Source organism: Sitodiplosis mosellana, unplaced genomic scaffold, assembly GCF_009176505.1.
Source record: "Sitodiplosis mosellana isolate CC-2019 unplaced genomic scaffold, AAFC_SMos_1.0 Smas_scaffold_1, whole genome shotgun sequence".
NCBI lineage: Eukaryota > Metazoa > Arthropoda > Insecta > Diptera > Cecidomyiidae > Sitodiplosis > Sitodiplosis mosellana.
Genome location: NW_022595244.1, coordinates 15,054,187 through 15,071,910, shown reverse-complemented (window position 1 = coordinate 15,071,910; position 17,724 = coordinate 15,054,187). Strand labels below are relative to the sequence as shown.

Sequence of the window (17,724 nt, the reverse complement as noted above, 5' to 3'; positions counted from 1 at the left end):
TATTAAAAGCAGGCTTAGGGCATGGTTTTAGAAAAAAAAAACAAAGAAATAAACAATATCCTACAATTTTGAGGCATTTTAGAAGAAATTTGACTTAAAAACTTAAAATATCGCCATGGAAATGTCTCGTGAAGAAAGTCAAAAAGTTAAGATTGGAATCAAGAATCCAGCACTTTGTTCATTCCTAAAAGTCAATGCTATAATTACTTATGCGGTAGTAATGTAAGTCCCAGCCATAATTCATTATTCAGTGCAGCATACGATTTTAATGAATAACCTCATTTTACTCATGCACCGTTTGAGCACAACTAAAAGAATCCATATCAAAGGATTTTGCTATTTGAATTCGTATTTTAATACTTTTTCCACATAATCACAGTAATTGCAGTCGCATTCCATGACAGAAACATATCCGTTGCTTTGTCGTAATAATTCAAACATTAACCAGAGGTGATCATTTACTTTTGTTCACAGTAATCTCTCCGCAATGTGAATTACATGAACTTGACTGAACAGTAGTATGAATTCGTCAAATCGTCAGAGCAAAGTTGTTGAAAAATGCGTCCAATTTATTAGAAATTAATCGAAAAATTAAAATTATAGTTTCATTGTTCTAAAATGAATTTGAAAGAAAATTACACTTTTTCCAAAAATGAAAAATAGATCGGATTTGTTATTAATATAGTCAATGCGTTTGTTCGACCAATGACGAGTTGACTGTGTTCATATTGTTCGAAATAATGAAGTAGTTCGTTCTGTTCACAATGCTAGTCTTGTTTTGCATTTAAGTTTCTGTGTTCCAATTGTGTAAACAAAACGCACCATCAAATGAGATTGCAAAAGTGTTTACGGTAAAAAGCACGAAAGGCTTTGATCTGAGCGAATTCTGTCAAACGCGAACGTTTGATAGCAAACAAAACAACGGCTAAAAGAAAAATGTAGAAAAAAAGAACAAAAAATAAAAGGAAGCGAAAATTTTACCAAGGGATTTATATTTAAATTAAAAATGGAAAATTATTCCTTTGATGTGACTACAGAAAGAGAGAGAATTTTCCGATTTTGATATGTCGGGCGTTGCTGAGATGATGACTCGTGGTGCTGATGGTTTGGCACAGAGTTTTGATGCATCCAATTGCATTCGTACAATTGTGAGTGGGTGTGATGATTAAACGTTGTGATATAAATTGTCTGCTTTTTCACTTATAAAAAGGAATGGGTGTTTTTTGTAATGCGTTGATGTGAAAAGCCGATGTAAAAGCCTTCTGTTGCCAAAGGATTGGAACAGAAATGATGAGATCAAAGAGTCACAAAAATGATGATTTCAAATGAAAACCATTAGCGTTTCTGCCAGGAAATAATCATTCCTTTTTCTACTTCCCTTTATTTTGAATAACTTTTATTCTAACCCGTTGAACATACACAAGGAGAGACATCTCTACTTATTTCAATTGCGAAGAAAAATACAAAAAATCCAATAAACTGAATTATGAAGTCCGATATAGGAGATGATGTTGTCCGTATTTTTCTTATATTTCTTAGAAGAGGATTAATTTGATTTGTAAAATCCGTATTCTCCACTTTGAAATCATATCACATAGCAATTACTAACTGCAATAGTGTTTTTCAATGGAATTACCCGCATTGAAACATTTTTCATACGTTACGCAATGGAAATAAGGAAGAAAAGTCCTTCCAAGTAGTAACCGATTGCAATTAAATTTGAAAATGATATTTATTTCGTTTCGTTTTTATGAATCATCTTCTCGTTCTAGGGTCTTCAGTTTTTCACGCTTATATCACCACCAGTCTCAAATATCGATGACAATAAAATAGAACCCACAACGGCAAAAGCCGAGAGAAAAAAAAAGAAAAAACCGTCTCTTTTTAATGAGTATCACGAGTGGAAAAAATCACGAATTGGCAAAGTGCCACATAGCATTTTGGGTCGTGGTTTAATAGCAAAATGTACGCAATATCAAAAATGTGTCCTTGTCATCCTCGGTGGCAAAGACCATGCTCACTGATGTTGTCGTGTTACGAAACGGTCTGATTGTTCCTGATCTGCTTGACATCATTATTCTATCACAACATTATGACATGATTTGTTCAAATTCGATTTGTTTGGCAAATTTAATAAACGTTCGTGCAACGAAGCCGGAGCTGCTTCTGCTGCTGATGTCACCTCATCTACAGCAGATAATGCGATAATGCTGTTCATCGTTCCATTTTTGCTTGGCATTCTTTTCTTCGGAAAACGAGGTTATATCTTTATGATTAATATCATTTGTGTTTTTCTCCGTTTTTCTCGCCTTCTCTTCCAATTATTCGCATTCGGGAGCTTAATTTTGCTCAGCCATAGAAAGGGGGAGGGCCCTGTACTGCGAATTCAGCGTAAATTTTTTTCCCGCTTGCCTCCTTGATTTTTGTTATATGCCGTGCGAAAAGTTTTGCTCCGCAGCGAATTGATGTGGAAATCACTCTCGGCATTCATTAGAAAATCAACATCATTTGCACATTTGCAAATTTCTCTCTCTCTCTCTCTACGCTTTTCTACCATGATTTCCATTTGTTATTCAAATTAGATCAAACTTTCAATTCATCACGTATTCCATTCGCCGCTTTTTCTGTGGCCAACGAAAATGCCGGAATTTCCATGTTTTCGTCAAGCTCACGGTAAAATTGTGTGTTTGTAAATAAAATGTAATAAAAATCATTTCTCAACGGTGTAAGAACGGCAAATGAACTCGTAAATTCCTGATTTTTGATATGTCCGAGTGGTCGAATTGAAGCTATAGGTGTGTACTTCTCGTGTGACCACATCGAAAATTCATGAATTGAAATCAACGTGGGAAATGCCATCGACAAGATTTGAATATGAATCGAACTCATTTGGAGCTGAAAAAGAAATCGAAAATAGTTTTGACTTCGAGAAATCACTGATTGAATTCACATGAATGATTCGACAGAAAAAACATCGATGAACAATTTTCCACTAAGCAAAGTCGACAAAAAAAGACGTGTTCGATTCCAATGAACGACGATACATACTTGTGTCTACTGATTCTTTTATAATCAACAATTAGATGATTCAAAACTTCTGATCTGAAGAACTATTTGAACTGCTTCGTTCGGTGGAAATTGCACTTAATTTATTTGCTCGTTTTCAGTTCATTATACGCATCGTTTGAATTCAAGTGCTTAAATATGGTATTAACGAATTATCAATATTCATTTCATATAATTACAACGTACTCAGAATTGAGTGAAGATGAAAGGATATTCCAGTGGATTGTTTATTGTAGTTTGAATGCAGTAGACGTGTTAAATCAAAACAAAGACTTCATCTTCTAAAAAGCATGTTCAACCGTTTACATGACAGCTACCATTGAATTCTGGAGTCATATTTACCAACCGCGAGAGCCATATCCTCCATTCAGCATTCGCTCAATTTACCAATCACATTGAAACTCATTATTCTCGCCTTTTTCCACCATTTCACATACTGCATATCATTTACAGAAACCCAAAAATGACAATTAAACCGAAAAGCATCATGATTTCGTCGAATTGAAATGCGTTTATTTTTTATTTTTTTCCTCCAAAATGATGCCATCAATTGTATGCATAGATATTGGATAATTTCCGCTCTCCATTCGCTATTGAATTCATGGCTCTTTCACTATCAAAGTGTCAAAATGATGTTGTGAACCATTTGAAAATCGCTTTGAATTTTCGTGTTCGTTCTTGTTCATCGTGTTTTGAATAACAAACAAAAGTTTGGACACAAAAGAGCACATGAAAAAGCTGTTCAACTTGTCAAAAGGCCCAACCGATGCAGCGAACATTGTGTGGAAAACAAAATCCAGAACCTGTCTACCATCCACAAAATATGCGCTCAAACCGAGATAGACTGAACGTAGACACGACCTGAAAATGAGATTAGGTAATTCATTAGGAGTTTCGATTTTCACACAGTGTACTGTGTGGCTAAAAGTGGGCATCCGTTTCCGAATCGCTTATCAAATTGTGCTGATACTGAAAATGTTCACAAGCAACACAAGCGTGAATATAACAAGCAACAAATCGCTTGATTGCCGCCCATTCTTTTCTGCATGCCATGCAAACTGCATACACTTTTACACAGAAGATTGGATCAAAACTCATCACGAGCACACATATGTATCGTGCCATGTAGTATGTGGAAAAGATAAGTGGTATAATTTTACGATAAACTTGTTTCGAACACTAATATCATTTGCTACTTCGACACATTATTAGATAAATTCCGCTTTTCGGTAGCACTTTTGTTGCTGAAAATTTGATCGATGCTGAACAACATACGTGACGAACCGGCTGAAGCGAAACGACACGAAATTCATACAAATTGTATGTATGGAAAACTATTACGGATAGTTCAACGAATATTTAGAAGATTTTTTTTTTGTTACTTTTGGTTTTCTAGTGCATGAGCCGCACTATTGTATGAAGTGGAAATGCATAAAATAGATTTATTTCGATGCATTGTTCTATTAAACGAGAGAGAATCCCAATCAAAGTTGGTTCTGTAGATGATTTGTTTCAGAAATAGAGATCATTTTTACGGCTTTCAAGAGGTCAAAATGGATTTTTCAACTTTCAATATACATTTTGTACGATAAAAAAGTTTTTCCCCATAAAAAATGACCTAAAGTGTGCTGTTTTCATAAAAATTGACGTTTGGTCTGTATATTTTTGCGTTAATAATTTTCAAATGAAAAAAATGTCATAAAATCAAGAAGAAAAAAATCCAACACTAAAACTAGCATACAACAAATTGTCCGTATAATTGTTTTCCCCCAAAACGGCACATTGTGCTGTCGGGGCCATTTGCAAAAGTTCGTAATCCATCTAAATTAGAACATTGAGATTGTTTGACAGTAACATAATGAAAAGTCAACGAGTGTGTAAGCCAACACACATCATTCGTCGTATTTTGTGTGCCTGCGGCGATAATTTAAGGGTGACTTGTGCTGCGAAAAAAGTGGAAATAATTTGAATACGAGTGCTGATCAGGAGGAAAAAGTTCTTTTTTCCATTCAATCGTGTGTGTATGTGAGTGAATGCGTCATTTCTTGTTGCCCTCCATTTGTCAGATTCAATAATATTGTGACTTTGGTATGAAAAAATAGGCGTGCGATGCGCCACACGTATGTGTCAGTTAATTGGTTGAAAAACGATTCCATAATGGGCTCATAATTAAGTTGTTACTAAAGTGCTGTTACATGATGGTAAAATCGACGACAACTACGAAAATATTTCATTTTTATATCATTTCGTTGCGCCGTATTTTTCACTAACTATGATAGAAAAAGACAGAGAAAAAAAATGCTACACTCGATTGTATAATTGACATAACAACGGCGAATATGCACTCAAAACGAGGGCGAACTATTTATGTATCTTGAAATTTGCCTTGTTTATTTTTTTTGTTCCAATTCTGCTTATTTCGCTCTTCGTCCACACATTCAGCACGCAACAACAATAGCCGCGATCCTTTATCGCAATTGGGAAATCATTCATCGCAATTACACAATTTCAATGTACACGAGTACAATGCATCTCGCCACCATCGGTTATTATGCTGATAATCGAGCTCTTTGGTACGTGACAATTCAGTGAAAAGTCTTAATTTTCCATTTGAACGTCACTTTTTCAATACGGCAATGCCACGATTCATGCTCGATAGTTCTTTTTCATTGTTTCATTTTTGTTGCCGACGACTGGGTTTTTTTTTATCAACTGCGAAGATGTTGGGAGAATGAGTTTTCGAGTGGACGGAGAAAGTAAATGGGTTTATTATTTCAAGCATTGTCCAGATTTTAAATATAGTTTATTTCCACTTTATAAATTTACAATTAGAGATGATTACATTTTTGGTTTGAATTCGTTTTCAGCTCTTGTGTTAGAAGAGTTTTGAACTGTGTTCTGCCACTTTAGTGTTGGCAACGCCATCTCTGTGCGAGAAACTTCATAAACATTCTCCGGAGACTACGGCTACTGTCCGTTCACTCGCTCAACAAGCTTTCTTCCATTTCGTTCGCACGGCAAAGCTGAAAATGATATCTTCGCTTTTAATATACGCATTGAATTTAGTTTTATGTAGACAAAAACGGTTCAAGTGAAGAAAAAGATCATAAATTGTTACTTTCTACTGACTTTTCCAGCTTCTTATATGCCCAAATTTTCGTTCATTTTCATGTTGATACGGTCGTTTTGTTTCATAAGCCAATTCGAAAACTACTGTAATAATTCAATTTCGTCTTTAAAACAATACAACATTTTAGCTCCATTGAAAAAGCTTCGTCCTTTATTTTACCAATTAGTAATGCGAACAAACGATACCTGACTATGTTGAACCACAATTTGATGATACGGCAAATATTTTCACATATACGTTGCCAGCCAAAGAAAGCCAATTGATTCAATTGAATTCAATGAGATAAAAAAAAAATTATTTTGAATTTTCCAATATTTTATTATGAAAATCCAGTTTTTTCCAAGATGAGTCTTAAAACTAACATTGTACACGAGACATCAAGTATTATTTACAAGTTTATACCACTGTTTCGGATTTGTTTGCTTTTTTGGTTCGTAGGGATTGACTGGTACAACTTTGACTTAAACATATTTAAAAGCAACATTTCACAGTTGAGTATTCAAAAAAAAATAAAACTTCAATAGATTCAATGAATAGATCGTGAGGAACTTTTCAAAGATATGGAATATTTTTTTATTGCAAAAGCGAAGAAGAAGTCAAAAGAATATATTCTCTTCTCTAATTAGAGATTTGATTATATAGTGAAAAAAAATCGTTTTTTTATTATTTAAAATATTTCAATACGAGAACTCTGTAGAAAATGGGACAATTTCGCGTGAAAAAAATTCAGTAATTCAGATCTTCATGTAACCGATTCGAAAAGTGAAAAGGGCAGCAATTAAATAAAAATTCGCGTTTGCATCAAAGACAGACTTTTAATTTCAAAATTAATTTAATGCTTTTCCTTTGTTCGTGCGATTCGAAGAAAAAGGCATGTTCAAAACTATTTCCGGCAAATTACTTGAAGTTCTCTCCTGATTTCAAACGGCAAAATACATTTCTGAGTTATTTTGTATCTTGTTTTATTTTTCCTTGTGCAAAATGTTCTAAGATGTTCCGAATGGTAATTATATTGTTTCGGATAGCTTATCGTTAGCATTGATGGCAACACTGCGAAGAAAAAAATCATCAAAGAAAGTCTCAAAAATAAGTATTAAATTATATGTTTGAACACAAGTACACACAAGCACAATCCAAATTATACATTCAGTCAAATTCGCAAATTGTTTATTCGTTCTCGAAACACTTACACAAACGACTTGTTTCATTTGAAGATTTTTTTCTCTCCTACTCTCTCTCTCTCTCTCTCTCTCTCTCTCTCTCCGGTTGGTTATCCACAGTAACGAAATGTGAGATGAAAGAATTTTTCTTCCTTAAATATTCCATTAAGCAAATTTTTTTATGGTGTGCGTGTAACAAATTCATGGTGCAATTGTTGTTCATTTGCGGCACCAGGTAAATTGATACAAAACAAAGAGAAATCTGCAAACATTTATTGTTGAACAAAAGTAAAGCGCATCAAAACCAAAAGCGTCTCTCTCTCTCTCTCACCATCCGTAATTGCGAATCGAATCAAAGAAAAATCTTGAAATGGTTCACAAAATCAAAGAGGCGGAAACGCATGCAATATCTTAATAAATCCTTTGATTTCTCATTGAAATCCATAAAAATCCACTTGCGCATCGTATTGTTCAGCGATTTTTAGTTCCGCAATCGTCGTTGGAGAGAGAATAAAATCGAGTCGATTGTATTGATGCTTTTGCGATGCGATTATCTCATCTTCATTAAGTCGACAAAGACAGAGAGAGAGAGAGAGAGAGAGAGAGAGAGAACGAGACCATTAACCATTAGATGATCACATATGCCATGGCCACGATGATTCTGCTCACTGCACAGCCATTCGAGAGGATAATGCTGTCAAAAAATCGAACAACGTAAATAAATAAAAGGTTTAATTTATTGGAAAATATGTACAGTTAAAGGCCATTTTGCGCTCCGTATTTCGATTCGATTCGACGATTCATTTTGTTAAAATGTTCCACATATTTTCCATGCGACAAAACGAGAAACGATGCACTACCTAACGATGCTGATGCTCGCTCAAGCCAAAACCTAATTCAATAATGGCAACAAAAGACCGAACCGAACATAATTTCATTTCTCGACTCATGTACTTGGAACGTGCACCGACCAATACGACACACACACACACGCCCGTTCGCTCGTTTATCGTTTCGTCGATTACAAAATCGCAGTGTGTGTCTGTGTGCTTTGGGTTATCATCCAATGCGATGCTCTCCACTTTATCCGTCACATATCGGTTAGATGATGGAACATTTACTCGCACATTATTTGCTATAATACGAGCAATTCACCCGAGCAATCACTTGCAGCGTCTTGCACAAAACTATAACTTAGTAAGTGGAAAACGTCCTTTTGCACACACAGAGAGACACACACACACACACGACACAAACGAGACACATTCAACTTGAAATCCATTCGCAGCAAAGACAAGTCACTCGCAACCAGTTTACAAAATCCATTGTGGTAAAAGACATTGAGTTCTTTGTCAGATTTTATGTTGTTTTTGAATTCATACGCGAAAATTTAATGAATCATAAAATCATTATTGAGTTATTAAACAATCGTTTGAAATTTCATATGGCCATCGCATCGTTGATGTGTATTCGCTTTTTATTGTGTGGTGTTTTCAACATTTGATTTGATATGTAATAAAAATCATGCAGAGCAGATATCGCGCACTGATGCGAATGCCAATAAAATGAATAAAACTCCGATTAATCTACAATTGATCCAATTATTTTCCCATTTTTTTTTCGAGCAACAAAATGACTTTTTCGTTCACAGAATTTTTGCCTCTTTCTATGATTTCTAGCGTTTCAGGCAAGGGTTAATCATCACTTGGAATATAAATATTTCGTATAATACCACACTTCAATCAAAACATACACGAAACCGACATTTATACCGAGATATGTGTGCTTAGATTCCTTTTTTTTGCATAACGCACACATTGCATACCTTCATCTCGCCTCGATGTCAGTCAGTGTGTCTGGATTGAATTACATATACCCCGAACAACGTTCCGAAACCGAAAAATTGATATGGTTTTGTTTTCGCTTGGTCCAAATAAAATTTCAAAACATCATCTTTATGGTGTGAACGTGAACACATTCCACTACAAAGAGGCAGATAGAGGATGGAAAAAAAGGCACACAAATCCAATGAATAGCCGAAAAATATTTGTACAAATGTACGGTCACTCACAAACGAGTGTGTCAAACGATGCCTTGAGATTTACTCGTGAAAAAAGAGTTTGATATGAATTTGGTTTTTCATCTTATTTTGGCACCTCAGACGACAAAAGGCAACATCCAACACTTTTGTGCCCGAGCCTTCCATAGTCAATAGTCAGTTCGGAGCATTTTTTTCTCTGGCTTTTGTTCAAATCGGTCTCTAGTCGCTATGTGGCTGGCGTTTGAAAGGGAAAATTTCAAGCAGTTTTCGGTCATTCTTTTTACAATGGCCCAAGAGATATTCCGTTTAATTGAAATAAATTGTAGCTTCGAATATAAGAAGCTGGAATATAATTGGTAGCCATTTAGATCAATCTCCAATATGCTTAAACAATAGCGTCTAGATCGACTTTCCGCTGAACGAGACTCCTTTGTTCGAATCGATTTACTGTACAAATTGACAATTATTAAATTGCATCCAGCAAATAAACGGATGCTTTTGTTTTCTTTTTCTTTTTCGTCCCGTTTTTCCAGTGCCGGTTTTTGCACTGCACACGAGTTAGTTATAAAACAATCATCGAATGCCAATGAAATACGAAATTCCCAATAAAAATGATATAAATGCCATTCAGAGTAAATAATTGAATATAAATATCACATTTCGTTCCATTGTTTATGTGCGTTATTCGTAACGGACAATTGAGTGCAGCGTTCATTCATCGTCATCGTCGTCTTGTGGTTCGATTTCCATTTTCCATTCAATTTGATGTGATTCTTGTTAGGTCTGCAGCAGAGATGCATTTGAAAATCGATAGAAACTGATTAAGAATTGAAATCCAACCGAATCGAATACACAATTTGAAATGTAGGTAAACTTCAAGTGATTCAAAGAAACAATCGAGTGCTAAACACAGTAAAGGTAATGGAATATACAACGACGAACTAATAAATTAGTTTATAATCCACTCATTTTTCCCACTGAATCAAACCCCAAGACGATTTACAGCGGGATCGAAATGCTTAAGCAGAAGCACATCGACGACGTAAAAGCGGTTGAAAAGGCTGGTGCATCAATTTGAATGTCATCTGAAAGAAACTCTGCTTGAATGTTACTGAGCAAATAAAAACTGCTGAAAGCATGTTGAAATCCCTCTTGTCATTTCCTAATTAAAACTGAAATCAGAAAAATACACACGAAAATATGCGGCGATGTGCAGCGAATACAAAGAACTCATTGGGAAAAAAAAATGTACGGCGGTATGAATGTTAATATGGAAGACATGAGGAGAAAATTAGAAAATTGTAAATTATTATTATGTATTCACAGCCGAAGCTAAAAAGAATATCCGAATTTTCTCAATACAACCACGAATCGAAAGCCATTATGTGCCTTCGTATTGTGTGTGTACGGCTTCAGCAATATGCAAACGCATACACATGCACACAATGTCTTATCGTAAATCCATCCAACAATCGCATCACTCGTTTGCATTTGCCACGCACTTCGATGAGGTTGAGTCTTCTCAGCGCGCCTATTTTAAACGAGTGTATAAATGCAATGGTAAACTCGAAATAATAACCAAGCACAAAAGATTGCCGAAGAAAAGAATGCATTGCACACACATATGCACGGGCCGATTCGTCATTTGTTGGTTTTCCGTCGACGCCATATTTTTTTTCTGTTTCGCTCGCTCACTTACTCGCATGGTTCGACGGTTGTCGCAACCTGATTTTTATCGCATTCTTATAAACTTCATTTCCATTTTAGATGCGCTTGTATACTCTTTCTCTCTTTCACGCATTCGGCTGGCTTCATGCACGGCTGGGATTGTCTCACTTTCTCACCGATTTACATCTTTTCACGGAATTCTTTTGTTTAATTTGTAGAAGCGAAAAAAAAAATCATTTTGCGGATGAGAACATTTTGAAAAAGTACAAACACGTCAGAGTCGTACACACAAAAAAACACACACCGGGCGTTGAATCATTTTATTCTTCATATTCATAAATGTGCATGCGGTGTAATTGCTTTGGTCGTCACAACACTACTTTAGCCCTGCAATTCCGGTTGTTGTGGTTTTTTTCGCGTCAAGCGCAAAATGCAAATGAAAGAAGAAAAGACAAAAACGTAAAAATCATCATCGCAACAGCAACGGCAGCAGAAGCCACAGCCACAGCAATACACAAGCCCCGAGATAAAGGCGAGCTAAATTAAAAAAATTACAGATTCATCAAACGCTCATTGCACATCACTCAAATGCACAGCACACCGCACAATAATAATAAAGACGAGAAAAAAACAAATAAGCCGCTCTCTACCTTTCGTCACAACCGCCACAAACACCCGACACCCCGCTCTTCGTCGACGAGTTTTCTCGAATAAATAATTTCATATCAGACCACATATCTCTATTTCGCTCACACTTCGTCATACGCTGCATACAGCTTATATGCTCACCCGCGCGCAACGCCACAATCGCAGACATTTTAATAATTCGCTTTTTTAATCAATCCATCAACACAAAAAGGTAGTTATGACTCTATTTTTTTCACTTTTCTACGCGTTGGAAATGAAAAAAAAGAAAAGATTTTGCCTTTATTTTTGTGTTCGAATCAAGTAAACACTTGACTACTTGAGATTTTAATTAATAGGGAACTCTTTCTAGTTTACAAATTGCATATCGGTTTTTTTCACGCATACAAATTCCCTTGGAATTATGGCAACAATTTCAATGCAAACGCGAACTGTAAATAAAATCGAGCTCCATGATTTTTTTTTAATGACATTTCAATTCAACTGTGCTTTTATTACAGCAATTTATGAATAAATCCGTTCAATACGTGAAATTATTTTAATTTGGATAAACGCAGTGAGCGAGTAATGGTAGATTAAATAAGTAGAGAAGCAAAATAATGGAAAAATGGGTAATTTTTGAATGTGACCGAGTTTTTTTAGAATTATTTTCTTTTTAGTTTTTAGTTTCGATATTTGAATTTAGAGTGAGCAATAGAAATGTTGAACTAAAATTCATAAAAGAGTAATGTTGAATGAAGAGAAAATGAATTTGGAATAAAATGTTGTTTTTTTTTTAAATATTTATGAGAGTTAAATACAAAAGAAATATTTTTTCTTTCCATTGCACATCATTTCCAATAATTCGACGAAAACAATTGTATTTGATTTTTTTTTTCAAGTTCCACAATTTCCTGATTATTTGGAAGAAATTGATTTTTCTTTCGAAATGTCCCAAATCATGACGTCAAACCTGAATGAACCCAAAACATAGTGTAGAATATACATGTAATTGGCGATTTGACTTTCATTTTCCACTTCGGTGCAAAATATCGATTTCCATTTTCCCCGGCAAAATTTGTACCATCCAATTTCTTTTGTTTAACGTACAGAAAACTCCCGCCAGTATCGCGTGAGTCAAAGGAAGAAATTTCTTTTTACAGTAAAGAAAAAAAAACAAAAGCCATTTGTTATCATCCAATTAGTCAAACGCGTTAAATGAATTATGTGGAAAAAAAAGTTTTATAAGCTGAATTGTGCTTTATCGTGGATTGTGTGAGTTCTAACGGGGCGAATGGTAGTTGTGTGTTTGTGCCGTCACGTGACTAGCAAAGCGAAAACAAACTTTAGAGAGTCAATTCAAGTGTCAGTGCCGAAGCGTTGCACAGATAAATTGTAAAACGTCAGCTATACAATGAACTACATTCGGCTGGTATCATTACTATCATCGTCATTTTTCGCCTGGATAACAGCACACAAACATATCGAGCACAATGAGTGCTATATTCCGCAAAATTCGGATAATCACACATTTGTACAACCGACAAAAGCCACATCGAGACCACATCAGCAGTTTGAATACCTTTCGTGAACCATCGAGTCACAGCAACAGCAACAGCATCAGCATCGGTGACGGCGACCGTATCTGGTACACCGACGTCGACGCCGAATGCCAAATTGGTTGAGGCAAAGCGAAAATTCATCGATGCAGCCAATCGATAAATAACTAATTACAGTCTTAATTAACATGTTTCCATTGTTGAGGCTATAATAAAATCACGAGATTTTACGAATTTAGCCTTTAATCACCATCGTTAAAATCGCTGCGATACCATCTATTTTCATGATGTGTTTTTCGGGCTCATTTTCGCTCGCTTGCTCGCTTCCTCGCTCGATCGCCCTTTCTCTCTCTCTCTCTCTCTCTCTCTCTCTCTCTCTCTCTTTGGAATTGTGTACAAACACAACAATTCCGTTCGCATTCACATTGACATCCGATTTGGTGCAGTTGCTCGCATTCGATTCGAATTTAAATACAATGGAGAGCAAACAAAGTTGCCGAGCAAGCGCATTTCCACATTGCTCAAAAAGTCGGAGAAAAGATCTAGTCGCTCTACTCAGACACATTCGTTTGCCTATATGTTCTACTTTCCGTCTCTGCATGCGAAACCGAGTGAGTTGTTGGGAATCACCAGTACAAACACAATAATGTTTGTTACCGAAGAACAAATGCGATTTCGAACTAGAATGGCAACGCCTTTTTCGAAAATTGAATTACCGATGCGACGTAGTGGGGGCACCAGTTCGTTTTGAATGGACTGCACGTATTCGTAGCGATTCTAAATATGATTAGGAAATGTTCTTATTCATTATTGCCATTTATGTTCATTTACCACACCCAGCACTTAACGTACCGTCGGGTCACACACTCGTGCACAATGTGTGCGGCAACTCTACCGTTCGGCATCGACGAATGCGTGTGGAATGAAGGGACGAAGATGAACCCGATTAACGTTGGTATATGTTTGCCTGCTAGTGTGTATGATCGGGTCGTGTACGGTGGCTGTGTGCTTGTAGCCTTGCGTTGTAAATTAGTCAATTTGGCTTGTGTATGGGACGTGCCTATTTATCCCTTCCAATGAACGATGCGAACGCATCAAGCGACCTGTGTATCATCAATATCATCATTAATGCTAATGATTTCTCTTGCTCGGTCATTTGGTGTCTCGTTCTCGCCCCGTGTGCTGCTGGTTGCTGGAACAACCGAACACATCTCAATGCCGATCAACAAGAGAGATACACCGTAAACAAGAGACGCGCGTGTTTTGGCTATACGACAAAAATGCTTGAATTTGAGTAAATGCTCCGGCTTGTTAACGCATAAACGAGCGAGAACTCGGTACGCTGACGACAACGTCAACGATGATGATGATGATGATGATGATGCATGTTTTCTTATTTTTATAACCGCTTCGAATGAGAGCGAGCGAGTGAGTGAGTAGTTGCGCGTCCCTCGTGAACGTTCACACATGTTTTGTCAATTTCATTTCGACTCCTGAGATTGTGTTGTGCCTGTGCATCTTCGTGTTCGTGTTCGTGTTGTTTATTTTGCACCATATCCTAATCGGTTGCGCCGCAGATTCGCCTCACAATAGATGTTTGTTGCGCTATGATGTGCAGCCAGCAGCACGGTGCGACAGAAGTGAATATGCTATCACATTAGCCAGTTGAGGGGTTGATTTAGTAATAGCGGCCGTACACACAGAACGTTCTTCTTCTTTTTTTCGAAAAAAATTCTACACCACGACCAAATACCAGTTGCGACCGAAAAAATATTATCATCTTGTGCACGGACACCAACAGTTCAGTTTTTCGAATGGTGAGGAAAAAGTGCGCTCGGGGTTCATCACACAGAGAGCGATAAGCGATTTAACATCGCAACACACAACCAATTCGAAATTAAGTTCGCTTTTAGTGGCATCATTTTTATTTATCACATTTGATGTCATAACGTTACCGGCTACAGCACCGACAAGACGCACATACCAAACACTCGCTCAACACAACATTTCTAAAAACCGAACTTTATTCACGATTTGATCTGATTAAGAAATTCTAAGGCAAATATTTTCAACACTTTTTTTCCCGTCTTATCATCCGGGACTCTGTTGAATTTCGAGAACTTTGGAATGAAAAATTATTCAACGCTTCACTTAAATTTGTGTGAAATAAACGAGTTTATTTCCAAATTCAGTGACTTTTAAAAAGAATATTTTCCAACATTTTTCGGTGAAAAGATAAATAATGGATTTTTCGTGTATTTTTTTTTCTTCAAATTCAAGTGAAAACAAAGAAAAATGAAAAATTTCTACAAAATTAGTTTTTGAATAAAATGATAAAATTCTTAAAACATTAACAATTGTTTTAACACAAGTGATACGAATGCCATTTTGTCCAATCTGACATTTTCAATTGAGTTCAATCAAATGAATGTGTGAATGTTAAAGAAAAATGTTAACTGCCGACGGCTTGTGATCGCGCCGTAATTTGCATACACTAAATTTTAACTCTAGAATTGAACAAATAACAACCAACTTTCATAGGTTTTTGTTGCGTTGAAAAAAACTGTAAAAGACATCTACAAAAAAAATTAAAAATTAGTTTAGTGCAAAGTTGAAATGAACTTGGAATCAATGCCGCGCCCAGAAACGATACATGTCACAGCTCCGGCTGCTTTGAGTCGCCCAATGTTGAATTCGCAAACATTACCACAAAGATCACCGTTTGCGATTCAAGAATTGCTTGGCCTGAGCGAATCATCTCGTTCAACCAATTCAAATAACAACAACACAAATAGTTCAAACGGCGGCTCCAATAATAATAACAGTGCAAATGGTGCTGTTTCAGCGGTCACACCGTCACTTTATTCAAATGTTGGCCAAACTCCATTCGGTGGCAGTGATCATCATCAAATGATGGCTGCATCACGAATGGCATATTTCAATGCTCATGCTGCCGTTGCGGCGGCATTTTTGCCACACAACATTCCTGGAGCTGGATCACATCTTGGCTTCCATTCACAAGCATCGGGTGAGTTATCCAATTTTTTATCTGTTGGAAACAAAAGTCATGGAAAAATTCAAAATTTAAACTAAAAAAAAAAAATCATAAAAATTCATACTACTGAAATTAGATGCATTCATCATTCAAATTCTACCTCCACATTGTTCTGTGTAAAATTCGAATTAAAATGCATTTCAATAAAATTCATGAAGATGCACGCCTTCTAACTTTCAACACTTGTTCAAACATGAAATGATACACGAAGTGTATGCATGAACAGATACAAATATTTCCAGATTGTTAATGACCCAGCAACCATTTGAATACCATTGATTATCAAGTCATGACACGTTTGAAACGAGCCAATGATCGAGTGTGAAAAAAGCTGTTCACATTTTTTTCTTCGCTCCGAAATTGACTTTTAACACCGAAACCTCTGCATTACAAAGACAATATTTTTTTTTGTCGCGTTTGTTCATCTTGCATCTTATCATGCTATAATCAACTAATAAAGAAAATGCAGATTCCAATGAAACCGCAGATGCGTCGTCGTTCAATCCTTTCTTCTGATGTCGTCATTCGGCCAGCATAAAAATATAGAACAGAGAAATGAAATTGTGCTGAATATCGTGCTAAAAAGAATTGAGCCTAATTGAATTGGAAATGTTTGGTGCAAGAATTTTAACCTTCACAATTTTTCAAATCATTTTTTTCCTCTGGCTTTTATTTCGTTTGCTCGTAGCTGTTTGCATTCCATTATTATTTCATTTTGGTTGTGGTGTTTGAATCGTCTTGAGCACAGAAAATTCTTTTTCATGACGAGTGAGAGAGAGAGAAAAAAAGGCAACGACAACAGCAGCAGTGCCTGAGAACAAAGCCTGAATGTGTTATACCTGAACGCTTTTTCGATTCTATTGAATTCACGCGTCTCTATTCATAATGCAGCGTTCCATTGTTCTAAGAGCGAGTAATACGACTCTGTATTTGTGCTCATTTCATACACGTACAATAAACGGACTACCAGCATTTGGACACATATTTCATCGGCACAGCCACCACAAACCATCCGTCAACGTTGAACTCGACTACTATGCAAACATGAATCAGTTTGATATAAGAAAAAAAAATGCCAACAACACTTTATTTCGCTCGTCTTTCAGCCAACTATCACACTTAAGCATTCCTTTTTATGCGCCTTGGGGGAGTCTGGAATTCCACATTTTTCTCGACCGTTTTGATTGACCTCGCAATGGTTTCGCTTTTAAATACCAAACACATATTCAATATATTCAAAATTACAGTTATTTCGTAGCAAAAAATGTTGTTCTCTGGCCTGACCTTAACTGGCTAACATTTTTTGGCCAGATTTGAGAAAAAAAAAATTTCATGCATGAAACAACATTGTTCTCTTTGTTTTGAACGAGACAAAAAAAAATGCAAGGAATTTTATTTTTAGTTCATCAAAAGTCGATTGC

General features: G+C 36.2%; 1 protein-coding gene across 5 annotated transcripts in view; it reads left to right on the top strand.

Moving 5' to 3' along the window:
* The first annotated feature begins 14,884 nt into the window (after positions 1 to 14,884).
* The window catches only part of LOC129567973 (visual system homeobox 2-like), a 46,778-nt gene continuing 43,938 nt past the window's right edge, over positions 14,885 to 17,724 (top strand). For 4 of the 5 annotated variants that reach the window (XM_055445432.1, XM_055445412.1, XM_055445422.1 and 1 more), the window contains exon 1: positions 15,811 to 16,276. In XM_055445432.1, the coding sequence (XP_055301407.1) occupies positions 15,865 to 16,276 (412 nt within the window). In that variant the 5' untranslated portion in view covers positions 15,811 to 15,864. Of the gene's footprint in view, positions 16,277 to 17,724 lie in introns of all 5 variants that reach the window. The other variant, XM_055445443.1, reaches the window with a different exon arrangement.